Raw genomic sequence first — 19,095 nt, forward strand, 5'->3', positions numbered from 1 at the left:
TCCTTTCTTCTAGTCAAGTTGCGCCACAAACTTCTCTTCTCCCCAATCCTATTCAATACCTCCTCATTAGTTATGTGATCTACCATTCTAATCTTCAGCATTCTTCTGTAGCACCATATTTCGAAAGCTTCTATTCTCTTCTCGCCCAAACTATTTATCGTCCATGTTTCACTTCCATACACGGCCACACTCCATAAAAATACTCTCAGAAATGACTTCCTGACACTTAAATCTATATTCGATGTTAACAAATTTCTCTTCTTCAGAAACGCTTTCCTTGCTATTGCCAGTCTACATTTTACATCCTCCCTACTTCGACCATCATCAGTTACTTTGCTCCCCAAAAAGCAAAACTCCTTTACTACTTTAAGTGTCTCATTTCCTGATCTAATTCCCTCAGCATCCCCCGACTAAATTCGACTACATTCCATTATCCTCGTTTTGCCTCTGTTGATGTTCATCTTATATCCTCCTTTCAAGACACTGTCCATTCCGTTCAAATGCTCTTCCAAGTCCTCTGCAGTCTCTGACAGAATTACATTGTCATCGGCAAACCTCAAAGTTTTTATTACTTCTCCATGGATTTTAATACCTACTCCAAATTTTTCTATTGTTTCCTTCACTGCTTGCTCAATATAATTTACTAATATGAAATTATAGATATTAAATACACTAAAAATCACAAAATAGTACAACCAACAAAAATACGTCCTTCACTCAGCGAAAATCTTGTTTCGACCGAATGACACAATAAACATACACAAAACTGGGGTGGCGTGGCGATTTTTGTCAAAGCCTCGAAGCTGGTATTGGCCTTCCACCGTATGTCAAAGGCAGCCCCCATTTAACACTGTACGAATAGTGAGTGTGAACTCGCACATCCGCATGTGCCAAAAACGGATATAAACAAATCTAAACCTTGTTTAATAATATTAATAGAGTCTGTAATATTATAAAGTTTTTCATTAGAGTTGTAACACTTTAGGATTTAAGGATTTACACATGTAACATCACAAGGATTATTACTGCCCCCCCCCCCCCCCCCCACCAACGGTGTCACATTTTGTTGATGATTCTTCCCCTCCCCCTTAATGTGCTACGTAATTCATGGACAGTCCCATAAAGGAAAATAATAGTGTAGGCCTTGTCTTGTTGCATATAATGACAGTGTGTGGCACGAGAGCTCTGCATGGCAGTATTTACACTGCAGTTTTCTGCCTCTGGCTATATTGCTTCCCAATTTTAGTACATTTACCAGACTGTTTTGTGAAAGGTTTCAATGTCAATATCAACAGGTGCTATCTTACTGTAATGTAAATGATAATTAATCAAAACCTTCAGCTGCTCACAGGTGTTGCTGATTTACCTCAGTGAGGACAGCTGAAAATGTGTGCCCCGACTGGGGCTCGAACCCGAGATCTCCTGCTTACATGGCAGACGCTCTACCCATCTGAGCCACCGAGGACACAGATGAATAACGCGACTGCAGGAACCTATCCCTTGCATGCTTCCCGTGAGAACCACATTCCCAACTGTCCACAATCTGCATTCGTAATGTTCCTAATAGATATTTGCCCATCCTCTCATTACTCGAGCCCACTAAGGAGACGATTCGCGTAAGAGTTCAGGCAACCTGTGCGGATTCGCATAGACGAAGGTCAATGACCGGGTAGCCTTTAACTATATATGAAGATAGTAACTGTTCCCGAAAGAACAGATACCATTGATGACTGTGCAGCTTCTCTAGAATAAATGATAATTAATCGAAACCCTCAGATGACGACAGGTGTTGTTGATTTACCTCAATGAGGACAGCTGAAAATGTGTGCCCCGACTGAGACTCGAACCCGGGATCTCCTGTTTACCTCACTGAGGTAGATCAACAACACCTGTCCGCAGCTGAGGGTTTCGATTAATTATCATTTATTCTAGAGAAGCTGCACAGTCATCAATGGTATCTGTTCTTTCGGGAACAGTTACTATCTTCATATGTCACTGTAATGTCTTTCTAAGAGCTACTGAATGCACTTATGAAAAGTATATAGTTCCATATATAAAAAGAAAAATGTTTTAATATATCTGTTGATACCAGAGTTTAGAGCATTATCTGTTCAAATGCTACTAATTGCTGAAAACTTCGTTTTCATATCTGGAACTGCCTTGAAATAAAAATGTCTTACGTGACGCACCCTGTTTACAGTGATGCTATTTGTTGAAACAAATCCTCCCACTGACCGTTTGTCAGAGTCCTTGATGGAATTTACAGTGCCATATACAACAACATATAAGATATCAGAGTAATGCCTAATTCAATCTAGGCACCACAGCTTGCAATGGCAGATTGTGCAAATTTAAGGCTATCCGGTGATGGATTTTACTGTCTCTTACGAGGACTGCTATGCTGCCTCCACTCCAATCATCTCAGTCAGCTATTTATGTAGTAGAGTCCTTGATTAAAAACTGTTTATTCAGCTTGAGCCTTGTTTATGACATTGCTGCAGCTGCTATGCAGTTCACTTGCAACTTTCACACTTAACTTCATTTATTTGAAAGAATAGTGTGTCTGTTCCACAGTAAAATGTTAAATTTTGTCTTGCTGCTGTATACTTTACAAAAGACCAGAACCTCTTTGGATTTTCTGCCAGATTTTGAGACACGAGTTTTGTTGGGTGAAAATATTTGTAGCGCTCAATTTTGAGTTTGTATGAGGCATTGTCAATTTTGGAGATTTTATGTTTTTTTAAAAATCTGGTATGCTTTTTTCGTTGCTTCTTCAACACTGTCCTGGCCTCTTAGGTATACTGCGAGGGATCTGTTCCATCTCTTATTAACTTGCTCGAAACTCTCAACTGCCATAAATACTACTACTTTCGATTTAAGTGCCATTTGGTCTAAGTTTATGAAGTTAGTTTGTAAGAAATGAAGACTGTCTCTTAGGTAAGCATCAAGTAATTTTTTTTTTTTTAACATATGTAGTTTGCATTTATTTTTAGTGCATTTAAATGTTAAGCATCTTGATACATAAACTAGAGCATTGTATGCATGTGGATGATGCATGACCCACCAATGAGCTAAAAAAAAAATAATTATATATATATATATATATATATAATAGAGGGAAACATTCCACGTAGGAACTATATATCTAAAAACAAAGATGATGTGACTTACCAAATGAAAGTGCTGGCAGGTCGACAGACACACAAACAAACACAAACATACACACAAAATTCAAGCTTTCGCAACAAACTGTTGCCTCATCAGGAAAGAGGGAAGGAGAGGGAAAGACGAAAGGATGTGGGTTTTAAGGGAGAGGGTAAGGAGTCATTCCAATCCCGGGAGCGGAAAGACTTACCTTAGGGGGAAAAAAGGACGGGTATACACTCGCACACACACACATATCCATCCACACATATACAGACACAAGCAGACATATTTAAAGACAAAGAGTTTGGGCAGAGATGTCAGTCGAGGCAGAAGTGCAGAGGCACTCATACCTCACCTGTCATTCAACAACATCTTTGCCTCTGCACTTCTGCCTCGACTGATATCTCTGCCCAAACTCTTTGTCTTTAAATATGTCTGCTTGTGTCTGTATATGTGTGGATGGATATGTGTGTGTGTGCGAGTGTATACCCGTCCTTTTTTCCCCCTAAGGTAAGTCTTTCCGCTCCCGGGATTGGAATGACTCCTTACCCTCTCCCTTAAAACCCACATCCTTTCGTCTTTCCCTCTCCTTCGCTCTTTCCTGATGAGGCAACAGTTTGTTGCGAAAGCTTGAATTTTGTGTGTATGTTTGTGTGTCTGTCGACCTGCCAGCACTTTCATTTGGTAAGTCACATCATCTTTATATATATATATATATATATATATATATATATATATATATATCTAAAAAGAAAGATGATGAAACTTACCAAACAAAAGCGCTGGCAGGTCGATAGACATTCCCACGTGGAATGTTTCCCTCTATTATATATATATATATATATATATATATATATATATATATATATATATATATATATATAAAAAATAAACAAAGATGATGTGTCTGTATATGTGTGGATGGATATGTGTGTGTGTGCGAGTGTATACCCGTCCTTTTTTCCCCCTACGGTAAGTCTTTCCGCTCCCGGGATTGGAATGACTCCTTACCCTCTCCTTTCGTCTTTCCCTCTCCTTCGCTCTTTCCTGATGAGGCAACAGTTTGTTGCGAAAGCTTGAATTTTGTGTGTATGTTTGTGTGTCTGTCGACCTGCCAGCACTTTCATTTGGTAAGTCACATCATCTTTATATATAAAAATAAACAAAGATGATGTGACTTACCAAATGAAAGCGCTGGCATGTCGATAGACACACAAACATACACACAAAATTCAAGCTTTCGCAACAAACTGTTGCCTCATCAGGAAAGAGGGAAGGAGAGGGAAAGACGAAAGGAAGTGGGTTTTAAGGGAGAGGGTAAGGAGTCATTCCAATCCCGGGAGCGGAAAGACTTACCGTAGGGGGAAAAAAGGACGGGTATACACTCGCACACACACACATATCCATCCACACATATACAGACACAAGCAGACATATTTAAAGACAAAGAGTTTGGGCAGAGATGTCAGTCGAGACGGAAGTGCAGAGGCAAAGATGATGTTGAATGACAGGTGAGGTGTGAGTGCCGGCAACTTGAAATTGCCGGCAACTTGAAATTAGCGGAGATTGAGGCATGGTGGGTAACGGGAAGAGAGGATATATTGAAGAGCAAGTTCCCATCTCCGGAGTTGGGATAGGTTGGTGTTGGTGGGAAGTATCCAGATAACCCGGATGGTGTAACACTGTGCCAAGATGTGCTGGCCGTGCACCAAGGAATGTTTAGCCACAGGGTGATCCTCATTACCAACAAACACTGTCTGCCTGTGTCCATTCATGGGAATGGACAGTTTGTTGCTGGTCATTCGCACATAGAATGCATCACAGTGTAGGCAGGTCAGTTGGTAAATCACGTGGGTGCTTTCACATGTGGCTCTGCCTTTGATCGTGTACACCTTCCGGGTTACAGGACTGGAGTAGGTGGTGGTAGGAGGGTGCATGGGATAGGTTTTACACCGGGGGCGGTTACAAGGATAGGAGCCAGAGGGTAGGGAAGGTGGTTTGGGGATTTCATAGGGATGAACTAACAGGTTACGAAGGTTAGGTGGACGGCGGAAAGACACTATTGGTGGAGTGGGGAGGATTTCATGAAGGATGGATCTCATTTCAGGGCAGGATTTGAGGAAGTCGTATCCCTGCTGGAGAGCCACATTCAGAGTCTGGTCCAGTCCCGGAAAGTATCCTGTCACAAGTGGGGCACTTTTGGGGTTCTTCTGTGGGGGATTCTGGGTTTGAGGGGATGAGGAAGTGGCTCTGGTTATTTGCTTCTGTACCAGGTCGGAAGGGTAGTTGCGGGATGCAAAAGCTGTTGTCAGGTTGTTGGTGTAATGGTTCAGGGATTCCGGACTGGAGCAGATTCGTTTGCCATGAAGACCTAGGCTGTAGGGAAGGGACCGTTTGATGTGGAATGGGTGGCAGCTGTCATAATGGAGGTACTGTTGCTTGTTGGTGGGTTTGATGTGGACGGACGTGTGAAGCTGGCCATTGGACAGATGGAGGTCAACGTCAAGGAAAGTGGCATGGGATTTGGAGTAGGACCAGGTGAATCTGATGGAACCAAAGGAGTTGAGGTTGGAGAGGAAATTCTGGAGTTCTTCTTCACTGTGAGTCCAGATCATGAAGATGTCACCAATAAATCTGTACCAACCTTTGGGTTGGCAGGCCTGGGTAACCAAGAAGGCTTCCTCTAAGCGACCCATGAATAGGTTGGCATACGAGGGGGCCATCCTGGTACCCATGGCTGTTCCCTTTAATTGTTGGTATGTCTGGCCTTCAAAAACGAAGAAGTTGTGGGTCAGGATGAAGCTGGCTAAGGTGATGAGGAAAGAGGTTTTAGGTAGGGTGGCAGGTGATTGGCGTGAAAGGAAATGCTCCATCGCAGCGAGGCCCTGGACGTGCGGAATATTTGTGTATAAGGAAGTGGCATCAATGGTTACAAGGATGGTTTCCGGGAGTAACACATTGGGTAAGGATTCCAGGCGTTCGAGAAAGTGGTTGGTGTCTTTGATGAAGGATGGGAGACTGCATGTAATGGGTTGAAGGTGTTGATCTACGTAGGCAGAGATACGTTCTGTGGGGGCTTGGTAACCAGCTACAATGGGGCGGCCGGGATGATTGGGTTTGTGGATTTTAGGAAGAAGGTAGAAGGTAGGGGTGCGGGGTGTTGGTGGGGTCAGGAGGTTGATGAAGTCAGGTGAAAGGTTTTGCAGGGGGCCTAAGGTTCTGAGGATTCCTTGAAGCTCCGTCTGGACATCGGGAATGGGGTTACCTTGGCAAACTTTGTATGTGGTGTTGTCTGAAAGCTGACGCAGTCCCTCAGCCACATACTCCCGACGATCAAGTACCACGGTCGTGGAACCCTTGTCCGCCGGAAGAATGACGATGGATCGGTCAGCCTTCAGATCACGGATAGCTTGGGCTTCAGCAGTTGTGATGTTGGGAGTAGGATTAAGGTTTTTTTAAGAAGGATTGAGATGCAAGGCTGGAAGTAAGAAATTCCTGGAAGGTTTGGAGAGGGTAATTTTGAGGAAGAGGAGGTGGGTCCTGCTGCGACGGAGGACGGAACTGTTCCAGGCAGGGTTCAATTTGGATAGTGTCTTGGGGAGTTGGATCATTAGGAGTAGGATTAGGATCATTTTTCTTTGTGGCAAAGTGATATTTCCAGCAGAGAGTATGAGTGTAGAACAGTAAATCTTTGATGAGGGCTGTTTGTCACTTTGCCACGAAGAAAAATGATCCTTATATATATATATATATATATATATATATATATATATATATATATATATAAAACAAAGATGATGTGACTTACCAAACGAAAGTGCTGGCAGGTCGATAGACACACAAACATACACACAAAATTCAAGCTTTTGCAACAAATTGTTGCCTCATCAGGAAAGAGGGAAGGAGAGGGAAAGACGAAAGGATGTGGGTTTTAAGGGAGAGGGTAAGGAGTGATTCCAATCCCGGGAGCGGAAAGACTTACCTTAGGGGGAAAAAAGGACGGGTATACACTCGTGCACACACACACATATCCATCCACACATATACAGACACAAGCAGACATATATATATATATTTCATCCTGTCACATATGCACAGTTAGACAAGCACATTTACTCTTGTGAAGTAACCATTAACCATTATAATAAGTTATGCAGACCATCAGCCATAACCACACTGCACAAAATGAAAATAATCTGTACAGCTGAAAAAAAAATTAAAAGTACTCCATACAAAACTCACCTCCCAACAACAGTCATTCTGTTTTCCCGAAGACAAATTACTGCCAGAAACGGGTAGCCATTTTCTCGTAATGCCTGAGATACTCGATAGCCCTCTGGGGTGGTCACAGAGCAGCCCCAAAACAACATATTTGTATTAATGTATGTCACAACCTCCATATCTGATAATGTGTTCCTAGAAAGCAAAGAAAGTTTCCAGGTTCTTATATCTTCTCACATTTAAAAACTCTACAACAAATGCGAAGTAATTGTTCATTATAATTGTGCAAGTCTATGTATGACAAAGTGCTAAGTGTCACTCATGACATAGACGAGGGTCGAGTCTCAAACGGACACAATGAAAAAGAATACTAGACATATTTAGACTTTTGAATGAAGTCCTTCTTCAGAAACAGAACACTCGTATACTTAAGCAACAACTCGCACATCTGGATAATGTCTACAGGCACTAAGGCCCAACTGCATCTGATGTGAGCGGCAATCTACTGGGGTGGGTAGTCTGGGAATAATGAGAAGGCATTAGGTGGGGAGGGGGATAGATAGCCCTTTGTGGTGGCCACAGAGTAGCCCCAAAACGACATATTTGTACTGAAGTATGTTATTCCATTTTTGGACTTTCCAATGATCGAAAGTGCAAAATATGCTAAAATCAAAGATGGGGAAAGTAAAAATAAAAATACAATGAGTACCAAGTTTGAAAATATTCACAAAAATTAGGACTGTATTACAATAGTTCTATACTTTTGTGTATGTAAACACATTGAAGTCCTCTATAAGTGCAGCAGCATACCTACAGAAATTGTCGGTATCTTGATGATCTTCACAATGCAAGTATATTAGAAGGAAACGAAGCTCTCGCTTAGCGTCATTCAGTGCCTGGCTGTATGTTCCTTGATAAAACACTGGATGCCTTGATCCATATTTTTCTTCAAAGGAATTTATAAATTTAAGTACATCACCAACAGGATCAGTAATATCTGCAAAAAAGGAATATGTGGATGAAACAATTGCTGCTGATCATATGTTATAATATTAGTCTGCCTTCTCCCTGTCTGGTGCACCTGAATAACTTTTTTTCTTTTACACATCTAGTTCCACAGGACCAAACTGAGGAACAAATGTCCAAGGTCATGGAATGTTTCAGTACATGAAATTATAACATAAAAGTAATAACAGATTTAAAAAAAAGAAAGATTATGAACCCAAAAAAAGACAAGCCATAAGTTTATGTATATGCAATTAATAATATAACACAAAAAGGAACTCCTAGACAGAATAGAAGGAGTGACCCACGAGGAACACTTCAGTTGCAATTTGAAAGCGGGTGGATTACTGCTAAGACTTTTGGATTCTTGTGGTAGCTTACTGAAAATGGGTGCAACAGTATACCACATGCTTTTCTGCACGAGGGTCAAGGAAGTGCGATTCAAATGTAGATTGGATTTCTGCCTAGTATTAACTGAGTGAAAGCTGCTTATTCTTGGGAATAAGCTAATATTGTTAACAAGAAATGACAGTCAAGTGTGTGTGTGTGTGTGTGTGTGTATATATATATATATATATATATATATATATATATATATATATATATATATATATATATATATTTTCCCGTTACCCACCGGGCCTCAACCTCTGCTAATTTCAAGTTTCCGCCACTCATACCTCACCTGTCATTCAACAACATCTTTGCCTCTGTACTTCCGCCTCGACTGACATCTCTGCCCAAACTCTTTGCCTTTACAAATGTCTGCTTGTGTCTGTATATGTGCGGATGGATATGTGTGTGCGTGCGAGAGTATACCTGTCCCTTTTTCCCCCTAAGGTAAGTCTTTCCGCTCCCGGGATTGGAATGACTCCTTACCCTCTCCCTTAAAGCCCACATCCTTTCGTCTTTCCCTCTCCTTCCCTCTTTCCTGATGAGGCAACAGTTCGTTGCGAAAGCTTGAATTTTGTGTGTTTGTTTGTGTGTCTATCGACCCGCCAGCGCTTCGTTTGGTAAGTCACAGCATCTTTGTTTTTAGATTTTATATATATATATATATATATATATATATATATATATATATATATATATATATATATATATATATATATATATAATGGAAGGAAACATTCCACATGGGAAAAATTATATATAAAAAAACAAAGATGAGGTGACTTACCGAACAAATGCGCTGGCAGGTCGATAGACACACAAACAAACACAAACATACACACAAAATTCAAGCTTTCGCAACAAACTGTTGCCTCATCAGGAAAGAGGGAAGGAGAGGGGAAGACGAAAGGAAGTGGGTTTTAAGGGAGAGGGTAAGGAGTCATTCCAATCCCGGGAGCGGAAAGACTTACCTTAGGGGGGAAAAAAAAAGGACAGGTATACACTCGCACACACGCACATATCCATCCACACATACAGACACAAGCAGACATATTTAAAGACAAAGAGTTTGGGCAGAGATGTCAGTCGAGGCAGAAGTGTAGAGGCAAAGAAGTTGTTGAAAGACAGGTGAGGTATGAGTGGCGGCAACTTGAAATTAGCGGAGATTGAGGCCTGGCGGATGACGAGAAGAGAGGATATACTGAAGGGCAAGTTCCCATCTCCGGAGTTCGGATAGGTTGGTGTTGGTGGGAAGTATCCAGATAACCCAGACGGTGTAACACTGTGCCAAGATGTGCTGGCTGTGCACCAAGGCATGTTTAGCCACAGGGTGATCCTCATTACCAACAAACACTGTCTGCCTGTGTCCATTCATGCGAATGGACAGTTTGTTGCTGGTCATTCCCACATAGAATGCATCACAGTGTAGGCAGGTCAGTTGGTAAATCACGTGGGTGCTTTCACACGTGGCTCTGCCTCTGATCGTGTACACCTTCCGGGTTACAGGACTGGAGTAGGTGGTGGTGGGAGGGTGCATGGGACAGGTTTTGCATCGGGGGCGGTTACAAGGATAGGAGCCAGAGGGTAGGGAAGGTGGTTTGGGGATTTCATAGGGATGAACTAACAGGTTACGAAGGTTAGGTGGACGGCGGAAAGACACTCTTGGTGGAGTGGGGAGGATTTCATGAAGGATGGATCTCATTTCAGGGCAGGATTTGAGGAAGTCGTATCCCTGCTGGAGAGCCACATTCAGAGTCTGGTCCAGTCCCGGAAAGTATCCTGTCACAAGTGGGGCACTTTTGTGGTAAGTCTTTCCGCTCCCGGGATTGGAATGACTCCTTACCCTCTCCCTTAAAACCCACTTCCTTTCGTCTTCCCCTCTCCTTCCCTCTTTCCTGATGAGGCAACAGTTTGTTGCGAAAGCTTGAATTTTGTGTGTATGTTTGTGTTTGTTTGTGTGTCTATCGACCTGCCAGCGCTTTTGTTTGGTAAGTCACCTCATCTTTGTTTTTTTATATATATATATATATATATATATATAGGGTTTTGGTGGTGGTGCTAGAAATTACATTAACTTGAAGATGTGCTACATGCCTTATGGTTGGTAAGATGAAAAAGCCACTCAGACCTATTCTGTGGGAAATTTTATTCTTTTTATTTGCATAAATAGTCAACTTTTCCAAAAATTGTATCACTTCAGAGTTATAAGTGAAAACCCCCCAAAAAAAGGCCCAATTTTTGTGTTTTTTTCCATTCTTGACCCATTTCCAGGTTGAAATTTTGGTGGGACTTTGAAAGCAATTAACCACTGAGCTGCTTACAAATGCCCACAGTCGGACTACAGACCTGAAGATAGAAATCAACATCTATTTACTGGAGAACGTACTAAAGAAGGAAAAGAAAGGAAAAGGAGAGTAAAAGTTAAAAGTACTATAAAAAGTTGTGTAGTAGTGTGGAATGATCTCTTGCTCTCTTACACTCTTATGGTATTGTTGCTGCTATCATTGCCAATATGAAACTATTACTGGGCTGTATTAATTCATGTAAGTATAATTATTTAATCATCCTTTCAGTTAAAAGTACAATAAAGAGGTTCACGTGAGTAAAAATGAAATATGAGGTCTGTTCAATAAATTCTGGAACTTCGTCCATAACATTTTTCTACATTTAACTTTTACTTATGGTCTCCTTCAAAATAGTCTCCTCTACTATTGATATACTGCTGTCAGTGCCATTTCCACTTCTGGAAGCAGTCTTGGTATGCCTCTTGCTGGGCTGCATGAAGCACCGTCTCTGAATTTTCTTTTATCTCAACTATCATTGCAAATTTTCATCCTTTCAATGGGGTTTTCGATATTGGAAATAATAATCACAAAAAAAAGAAAAAAAAATCTGCAGGGGGCCAGGTCTGGAGAGTACAAAGGATGAGGCAGCACAGTGACTTCATTTTTTGTGCAACAGTCACGCACCAACAGGGATGACTGCACAAGTGTGTTATTGTGATGCAAGAGTCATGAAGGACGTTTGCTTCTCACATTTTCTCACAGGCATCACAACACATCCCAATAGTACCATTGATTAACAGATTGCCCTGTGGCACAAATTCATGATGAACTAATCCTTCAAAGTCAAAGGAAACCAACAGCATGGCTTTAACATTTGACCTGAACTGACAAGGTTTTGGCCTTGGAGGACCTTTCCCAACCAACTGTGAAGATTGAACCTTGGTCCTTAACATCCCCATGTCTCATAATCAGTTATGATTCTCTTAAGGAACATCTCATTCTCATTTGTGCGATCCAAAATCTCTTGAAAGATTTCAAGGCGAAGGTCTTTCTGCTCTTGACTCATGACCCATGGGATGAACTTGGCAGCAACATGATGCATTCGAAGATGCAGTGTCAGGATTACACGACATGATCCAACTGAAATGTTACAGTGTTCTGCAATCTCTTGGACAGTCGGTCTTTGGTTGGCACACACAATTTCACTGATGTTCAAGACACGAGCATTATTGGCTGACTTCGAAGGGCATCCTGAATGAGGGTTCTCATTAACTTCACTCCAGCCATTTTTAAACTATGTGACCCATTTGTAACACTGAGTACAGCTTAAGCACTCATCACTGGAGGCTTCCTGCATGATTTGGTGTGTCTCTGTACCAGTTTTCTCAAGTTTCATGCAAAATCTAATGCAGACACTTTACTCCGCTAACTCTGTCATCTTGAAATTCCCAAACTGTGTGACACAATGTTCTCCTCAGGACAGCACTGAACAACAACTAACAGACATACAACAATGAAAGTTCTGAAGTTACACACTAACCACAGGCGTGTGTGCAGGGATGCCAACAGCATTTCGCTCCAACACAGCACTGGCATGAAATTACGAATTCTCCGGAATTTTTTGAACAGACCTCGTACTTGTAGTGCTAACACTGCATATTTGGCAAATCTTTGCGGTAGCTTGAAACTAGCTATTCTTAAAACTAGTCACTCTCACACAAAATAACTGTTAAGGCAACAAAGCAGATTTACAATTTAGATGCTATCAAAATGTGATGTTGTCACTGACAAGAGTATGAAATATTTGCAACAGGGGGTGGCTGATATGTGCCGTGGAATGTCTTTTGGCAGGCTTGACAATCTGATTATGGCTGATTGGAATATGAATGCTATAACTTTGTCCAAATTTACACCAAATGCTGGGAAGGCCGTGGAAATCACTGTGGTGATATGTGAAGGATTTTGTGTAGGAGTTTTCCAATTTCAGGGATACCTGAGAAATTATTTACCAAGTGTTCTGTTCCCATTGTACAGGGTGTACATAAAGTCTGGGAACACTTTCAATTATTTATTGCACAAGAACTAAACATTGTACAGATGTCATACATATTGCATTTTCAAGAGAAGCTCTGAAAGTTTTTTTTTTACAAACATTCGATATGTGAACTATGAGCAACCCGGCAGACGTCAATATGGCAATCGAATTCTTGCCATACCTGTCCCAGCATGGCATCGTTGATTGTGGCAGTCGCTTCCTGTATTCTCTCCCGGAGCTCTGCTACATCACGTGGTAGAGGCGGTATATAAACCAGATCTTTAATGTGTCCCCACAGAAAAGAGTCGCGCGGAGTAAGATCTGGTGATCGGGGAGGCTACTTCACGAAACAGCTATCCCCTTCTGTAGCATGGCTGATGCATCGATGCAGCAGCTCCATGTTCAGGTACCTACGAACTTCACGATGAAAATAGGGTGGAGCCCCATCCTGTTGAAAGATGAACGGAGAGTCCGATTGCATTTGAGGCATCAGCCATTGCTGCAATGTGTCCAAGTAGGAATATCCAGTGACAGTACTCTTGGTGAAGAGGAATGGTTCTTTTACATGACATGGCACAAAAAACATTTACCTTCGGGGAATCACACTCAAAATCTATGCATTCATGTTGATACTTTGCATCCCAGATTCGACAATTATACCTGTTCACTTTCCCATTAGTGTGAAAAGTGGCTTCGTCACTAAAAATTAAGCGATCAATGATACCATCCCCATCCTCATTCAATTGTTGTAACTGCGAACAAAATTCAAAACGCTTGTCTTTGTCATCGTCATTGGGCTTCTGCACTAGCTCCAATTTCAAAGGTTTCATAGACAGCTTCTGTTGCAGGACTTTCCACACTGTCAATGGAGCCACTTCGAGTTCACTGGATGCACGACGCACCAATTCCTTTTGACTCCTTATGAATGTCTCTTGTACGTGCTTTAAATTCACTACAGTCACACTGGGACATGCGCTTCTCTTTGCCAGGCACAAGCAACCCACTGCAACGAATTTGTTGTGCCAGTGGTAAATGGCCTTCCTTGTTGGTGGCTTCTTACGATTCTTATGTCTAAACATCCACTGAACAGCTGTAGCACACTCCAACACAGAGAAAGAGCGCTCCGCACCTGAACTCGCCACGTTTGCGACTAGGGCGGACTATCGGCAAATTAGCAAACTACGCTGTGGCGGTACTTAAAAAAAAAAAAAAAAAAAAAAAAATAAAAATAAAAAAAAGAAGAAGAAGAAAAAAACCAACAACTTTCACGGTTTCTCTTCAGAATGACATAAGTATGACATCTGTACAATGTTTGGTTCTTGTACAGTAAATAATTGAAAGTGTTCCTGGACTTTATGTCACCATGTATTATGTTCAGCTCTTTATTCCTATCTCAGACCTCTTTCTATTACCGTTTTTTTATTGTGGACCCCATACTACTTCCTGTTGTTCTCCCCAGTTCCGCATTCTTCTCTCTCTCTCTCTCTCTCTCTCTCTCTCTCTCTCTCTCTCCCCCCCCCTCTCTTTCTCGGCTGAAACCAATCAATTTTTTATAACATAATACAAAGCAAAACACAAGTACTTACATCTCCTTGGATCGGGCCTTATAAAACCAAATGTAAACCGCAAAAAGGTTGCTACTGTATCATAGCATATTCTGAAGAACAGTGAGACAATATAAGATAAAATGCCACGACTGCCTCTTGCAGGGGCAGGTGTTGAGAAGAAAAATTGACTGATGCGTGATTCATTGACAGGTGGTGGAGACTGCACCAAGTCTGGAGGTTCCCTATCCCGAGAATAGACCGACGGTCGGCCCTCACGCATGTTGAGTTGTTCCTGTACTGACACCTCTAAGTCCCAAGCATGTCGTTGCAGCACATCGCGGCAGACAGACATATCTTCAATTCCAGTTAGATCCTGAAACATATTAACATTACAAGTCACAAAAATTGGTAATAATGACATAAATATACACTGATTTTTACTTTAAATTTGGAACTGTCAGTGTATAAATTAAATTATAAAGGTAATGATAATTCCTGTTTTAAAAATGTTTAAATACAAGAAAAATAGTTCTCATACTTGAAAATGTTACAACATATTATGTTCAATGAAAGTATTTCTCTAGTGTATGTTTTAAGAATATTTCAAACCTAACAGCTTAACACACATTTTAAGAAACAGAAATAAAACCCATCTTCTGCAATACCTAAAGGTTAACAACATTAATAACAGGAGACACATGACCACTAATAAGTGCAATGGAAGACATAAGATTGATGAAATGAAATACAAGAGAAGGGCTCTGAGGATGAGAGAGTTGGTGTAGTAAAGTGAGTAACGAATTCAGGAAAAGCATGTGTAGAATGTTTATTATAACAGCAAAAGAATAAGTTTAAAGACTGGCCCAATAGAACTTAAGTGAGCTTAAAACTCTTCCACTCTTAAGAGTCTGCTCTGTGAATCACGAGTTATAACATCATTTAATCGATGAGGCATTATTTTACATGGCAAATATGGGATTCTGAATTTTTTGTATTTTTTAATCTTTTTGTTCTTGCATCATTAACTATCTGCACTAAAATACCATTGAGAAAAATCTAGTTTTATGTATCAACATTTTTCAAAAAGTCTTTGGGGAACATTATGTCAATTTTAGAAAATGAAAGATAAGGTTTCTATGATTTTTCTGTGCCTATTTTGCCACAATAAAGACAACAGTATTTTGATGAACATGCAATACCAGATAATCAAGTGTTCTAGAAAGCAAGACAGATATTTTGATCTGCAAGCCTTTTCATCTGAAAAATTACGTACTTTTATTAAAGAGAATAGGAGCTCTACAAAAGACAATTCAAATATAGCAAATATCTGTAATAACTGCTTTTTATTAGTCAGTGAGAGAATTTTTGCAGGGCAGCATAACACAGAAGCAACCACAATATCACTCGCATTTCCTGCTGAAATAAGAAAATCATAACATTCTTCAAATGAGAAAGTTCAAAATCGTTGATAATTTTTCCAATGACACTAAAATATCATTATTCTGATACATGTAATGATTTTAGTTATATATATAATGGTATGAAAAATGAGTTAGTTGTAACAAATACCAATACTCTTTCTGCTTTGACAACAGAGAATTCTTCAATTGCGTATCTGCCATCGTATATTAATAAAATTGGTTGACTTCTTTAATAAAAATATCACCAGGTTTTGTACTGAATCATCATTAGAGAGACCATTACCTACTAGACATTTGTGTATGGAAGTCAAATCAACAAATGCATGTTTTAATGGACAAAAATAACTTTTCTGCCAATAAATGTGTTGCTAAAGTGAATTTCACCAACTCTTTTAGATTCTTTTGATTCCAAAGAGTTATCAGGTAGATCTGTCACAGGAACACCCAATCTACACAATATCCAACATTCTGATTAAAATTACTCTGCGACTGAAGTTTCAGTGAGCCGCCATCCAGTCGCAGTTCTTTCTCAAGCATCACGTGCTAGACGTATTTCCTGTTTTGTAAGTATGTACAGTGCCTTGTGAAGTAAGGCTGGCTTTTACACTGGCAGCATTGCTTCCTGCCACTGCATTCCATCAATCATGAAGTAATTTTAATTGGTGTAAAGTCCATCTTACTCCACACCTACTCCACCCTCTTCTCACACAGGTCATATTCCTGTGGAAGATCCTTGTGTGCAAAACTTGTCCAATTGATTCACCCAGAACATCCTACTCAAGACCCAACATAATGTGCTTGATTTGAATGGTTGCTTCGAAACCTGTGCCATCTGGATTCTTCCTAACACCACCATCATTTACAACTTATGTATAGAGGAGTTGTCTCTGCAACACATCCTACGATTGTGTAATCCTCTTAGCCTCAATTTCCACAGTGCTCCACTACAACCCTTGCCCCACAACCCCAATTTCACTCATCCTGCACCCTCATCCTGTCCCTCTTACACTGTTAAGCTCCACTTCTGCAAGTCAGTCACTACGCACTGTGCAGAACTCCCCCTGCCTGTGGCCAAGACGACACTATCACCTGTGTTTGCTGCCTCTGTCAGCCCCCCCCCCCCCCCTCCGCAACCCTTCCCCCTCTCACCCAACTCTTCACCCCCCCCCCTACCCTAACAGACTTCATCTGACAAAAGACCTCATCCTAGTTGAGCTGCAGTGTCATCAAGCAGGATTCATCTGAGAGCTAGGAAAGTTCTCAGTCTTGAATACAATGGTGGATTTGAAGTTCTGAAGTAAACGGTTTGGGATTGTTTTTTTGAGATGCTGTAGGAGAGTCACTGCAATTTTTAATATGGAAATATTAATCTTGCTATGATTCTTACTGTCTTTTGGACTTCTTCCTCTACATAAATACGATGCTTAGCCCACTCTGTCAGCAAAATTTAGTGTTCTCCAGGTGTGTAGACAAAGATTAAATAACAAAATCAGATGTCCACAAAAACTCCAACTAAACAACCTAAACTTTGAAGAGATACAGGAGAATGCGTATAAAACAATGGGACAAAAATACATGTACGCATGCCAAGACATCCACCGCATGAAGGTACCAAAGTGACAGTGTCTAAATACATCTGTAGCACTCAGGTTGCATTTGCATACATAGCTACAGCACTGTGGGAAAGGGAGGTTAGCATGTAACAAGGATCTAACAGCATCTGGAAAAGATATGGCACAGTATCAAAATGTTTGAGAAAGACTGGGGGGAGGGGGTTGTGCAACTACAATGTAATGTACAGCTACAGTTGGCATTAGAATAAATTATCAGCCTTAGGAGTATCAACAGTAGCGACACTGATACACAAATTTTAATTTGTGAGGTCATACTGGATAATATTTTGTGGTAACTTTTACTTAGATAAAAGCTACACTGTACAAAAGAAAGTTGTGTGTGGGGTTCATTCATATACTTCGAGCAAGCATCAGTTAAAGGGATTGAGAAAAATAATCACAGCTTCACAGTACATTCTTTCACTGATAACATTTAGCTATCAAAATCCATCAAGTTTGAAGATAGAGATATATTAATAGATACTATACTTTAGTGACAAACACCTCCAATCATGCAGCAAACAAACAAATATGACACTAATGGTGGACTATCGACACATACGATATGCAGCTTACAAGCTGCTCAAAGACATGAACTGGAGAAGTGTAGTTAGTTAGTTGGTTACGTGTTCCATTGATCAATAGCATGGAAAACCGTTATGATGTGGAACGTGTCAAATGCACAAGAAATGCGCACAGGAAACAAGTTTTTTTTCTTTTTTTTTGTTTACATTATAGTGTTATACCTAAATATTTCTATTATCTATCCCATTCCCTTAAATGGCACAAAATGCATATATTATAGCTCCAGATTTATTTACTTGTATTCAAGAATTCATCTATGGTATAGAAGGAGTTGTCAAGGAGGTATGATTTCAATTTGTTTTTGAAGCTATTACTGCTGTCTGTCAGATATTTTATTTCATCTGGTAATTTATCAAAAAGTTTTATAGTAGCATATTTTACCCCTTACTGTGCCAAAGATAGGTTAAGTAAAGGACAGTGTAGGTCTTTCTTTTTTCTGGTATTATAATCATGATTTTAAACTTGTCCATGTCGTTGAGAATAAATTTCATTACTGAGTAAATGTACTGTGAAGCAGTTGTAAGAATTCCTAACCTTTTAAACAGATGCCTACAAGATGTGCGACTATGAACCTCACACATTATTCTAACTACTTTCTTTTGAGCAATGAATATCATTTGCCTAAATGTTGAGTTGCCCCAGAATATTATTCCGTATGACATCAGAGAGTGGAAGCATGCAAAGTATGTTAGCTTACTAATTTCTACACCCTCAAAATCGGCAATTATTCTGATTGCAAAAGTTGCTGAACCTAGTCGCTTTAGGAGACCCAAAATATGAATTTTCCAATTAAGATTCTCATCTATATTTACACCCAAAAACTTAGTATGCTGTACCCTGGCT

The 19,095-nt window shown here is 40.4% G+C and overlaps 1 protein-coding gene across 1 annotated transcript in view; it reads right to left on the reverse strand.

Annotated features, from left to right (window-relative positions):
* Positions 1–19,095, reverse strand: part of LOC126482306 (FAS-associated factor 2) — a 117,475-nt gene that overhangs the window by 58,728 nt on the left and 39,652 nt on the right. Inside the window, exons 2-4 of the mRNA XM_050106338.1 lie at positions 14,673–15,006; positions 8,179–8,365; positions 7,390–7,563 (exon numbers count right to left, since the gene is read on the reverse strand). Of these exons, the coding sequence (XP_049962295.1) occupies positions 7,390–7,563; positions 8,179–8,365; positions 14,673–15,006 (695 nt within the window). The remainder of the gene's footprint in view (positions 1–7,389; positions 7,564–8,178; positions 8,366–14,672; positions 15,007–19,095) is intronic.

This window comes from Schistocerca serialis, chromosome 5 (genome assembly GCF_023864345.2).
Source record: "Schistocerca serialis cubense isolate TAMUIC-IGC-003099 chromosome 5, iqSchSeri2.2, whole genome shotgun sequence".
In the NCBI taxonomy this organism is placed as follows: domain Eukaryota; kingdom Metazoa; phylum Arthropoda; class Insecta; order Orthoptera; family Acrididae; genus Schistocerca; species Schistocerca serialis.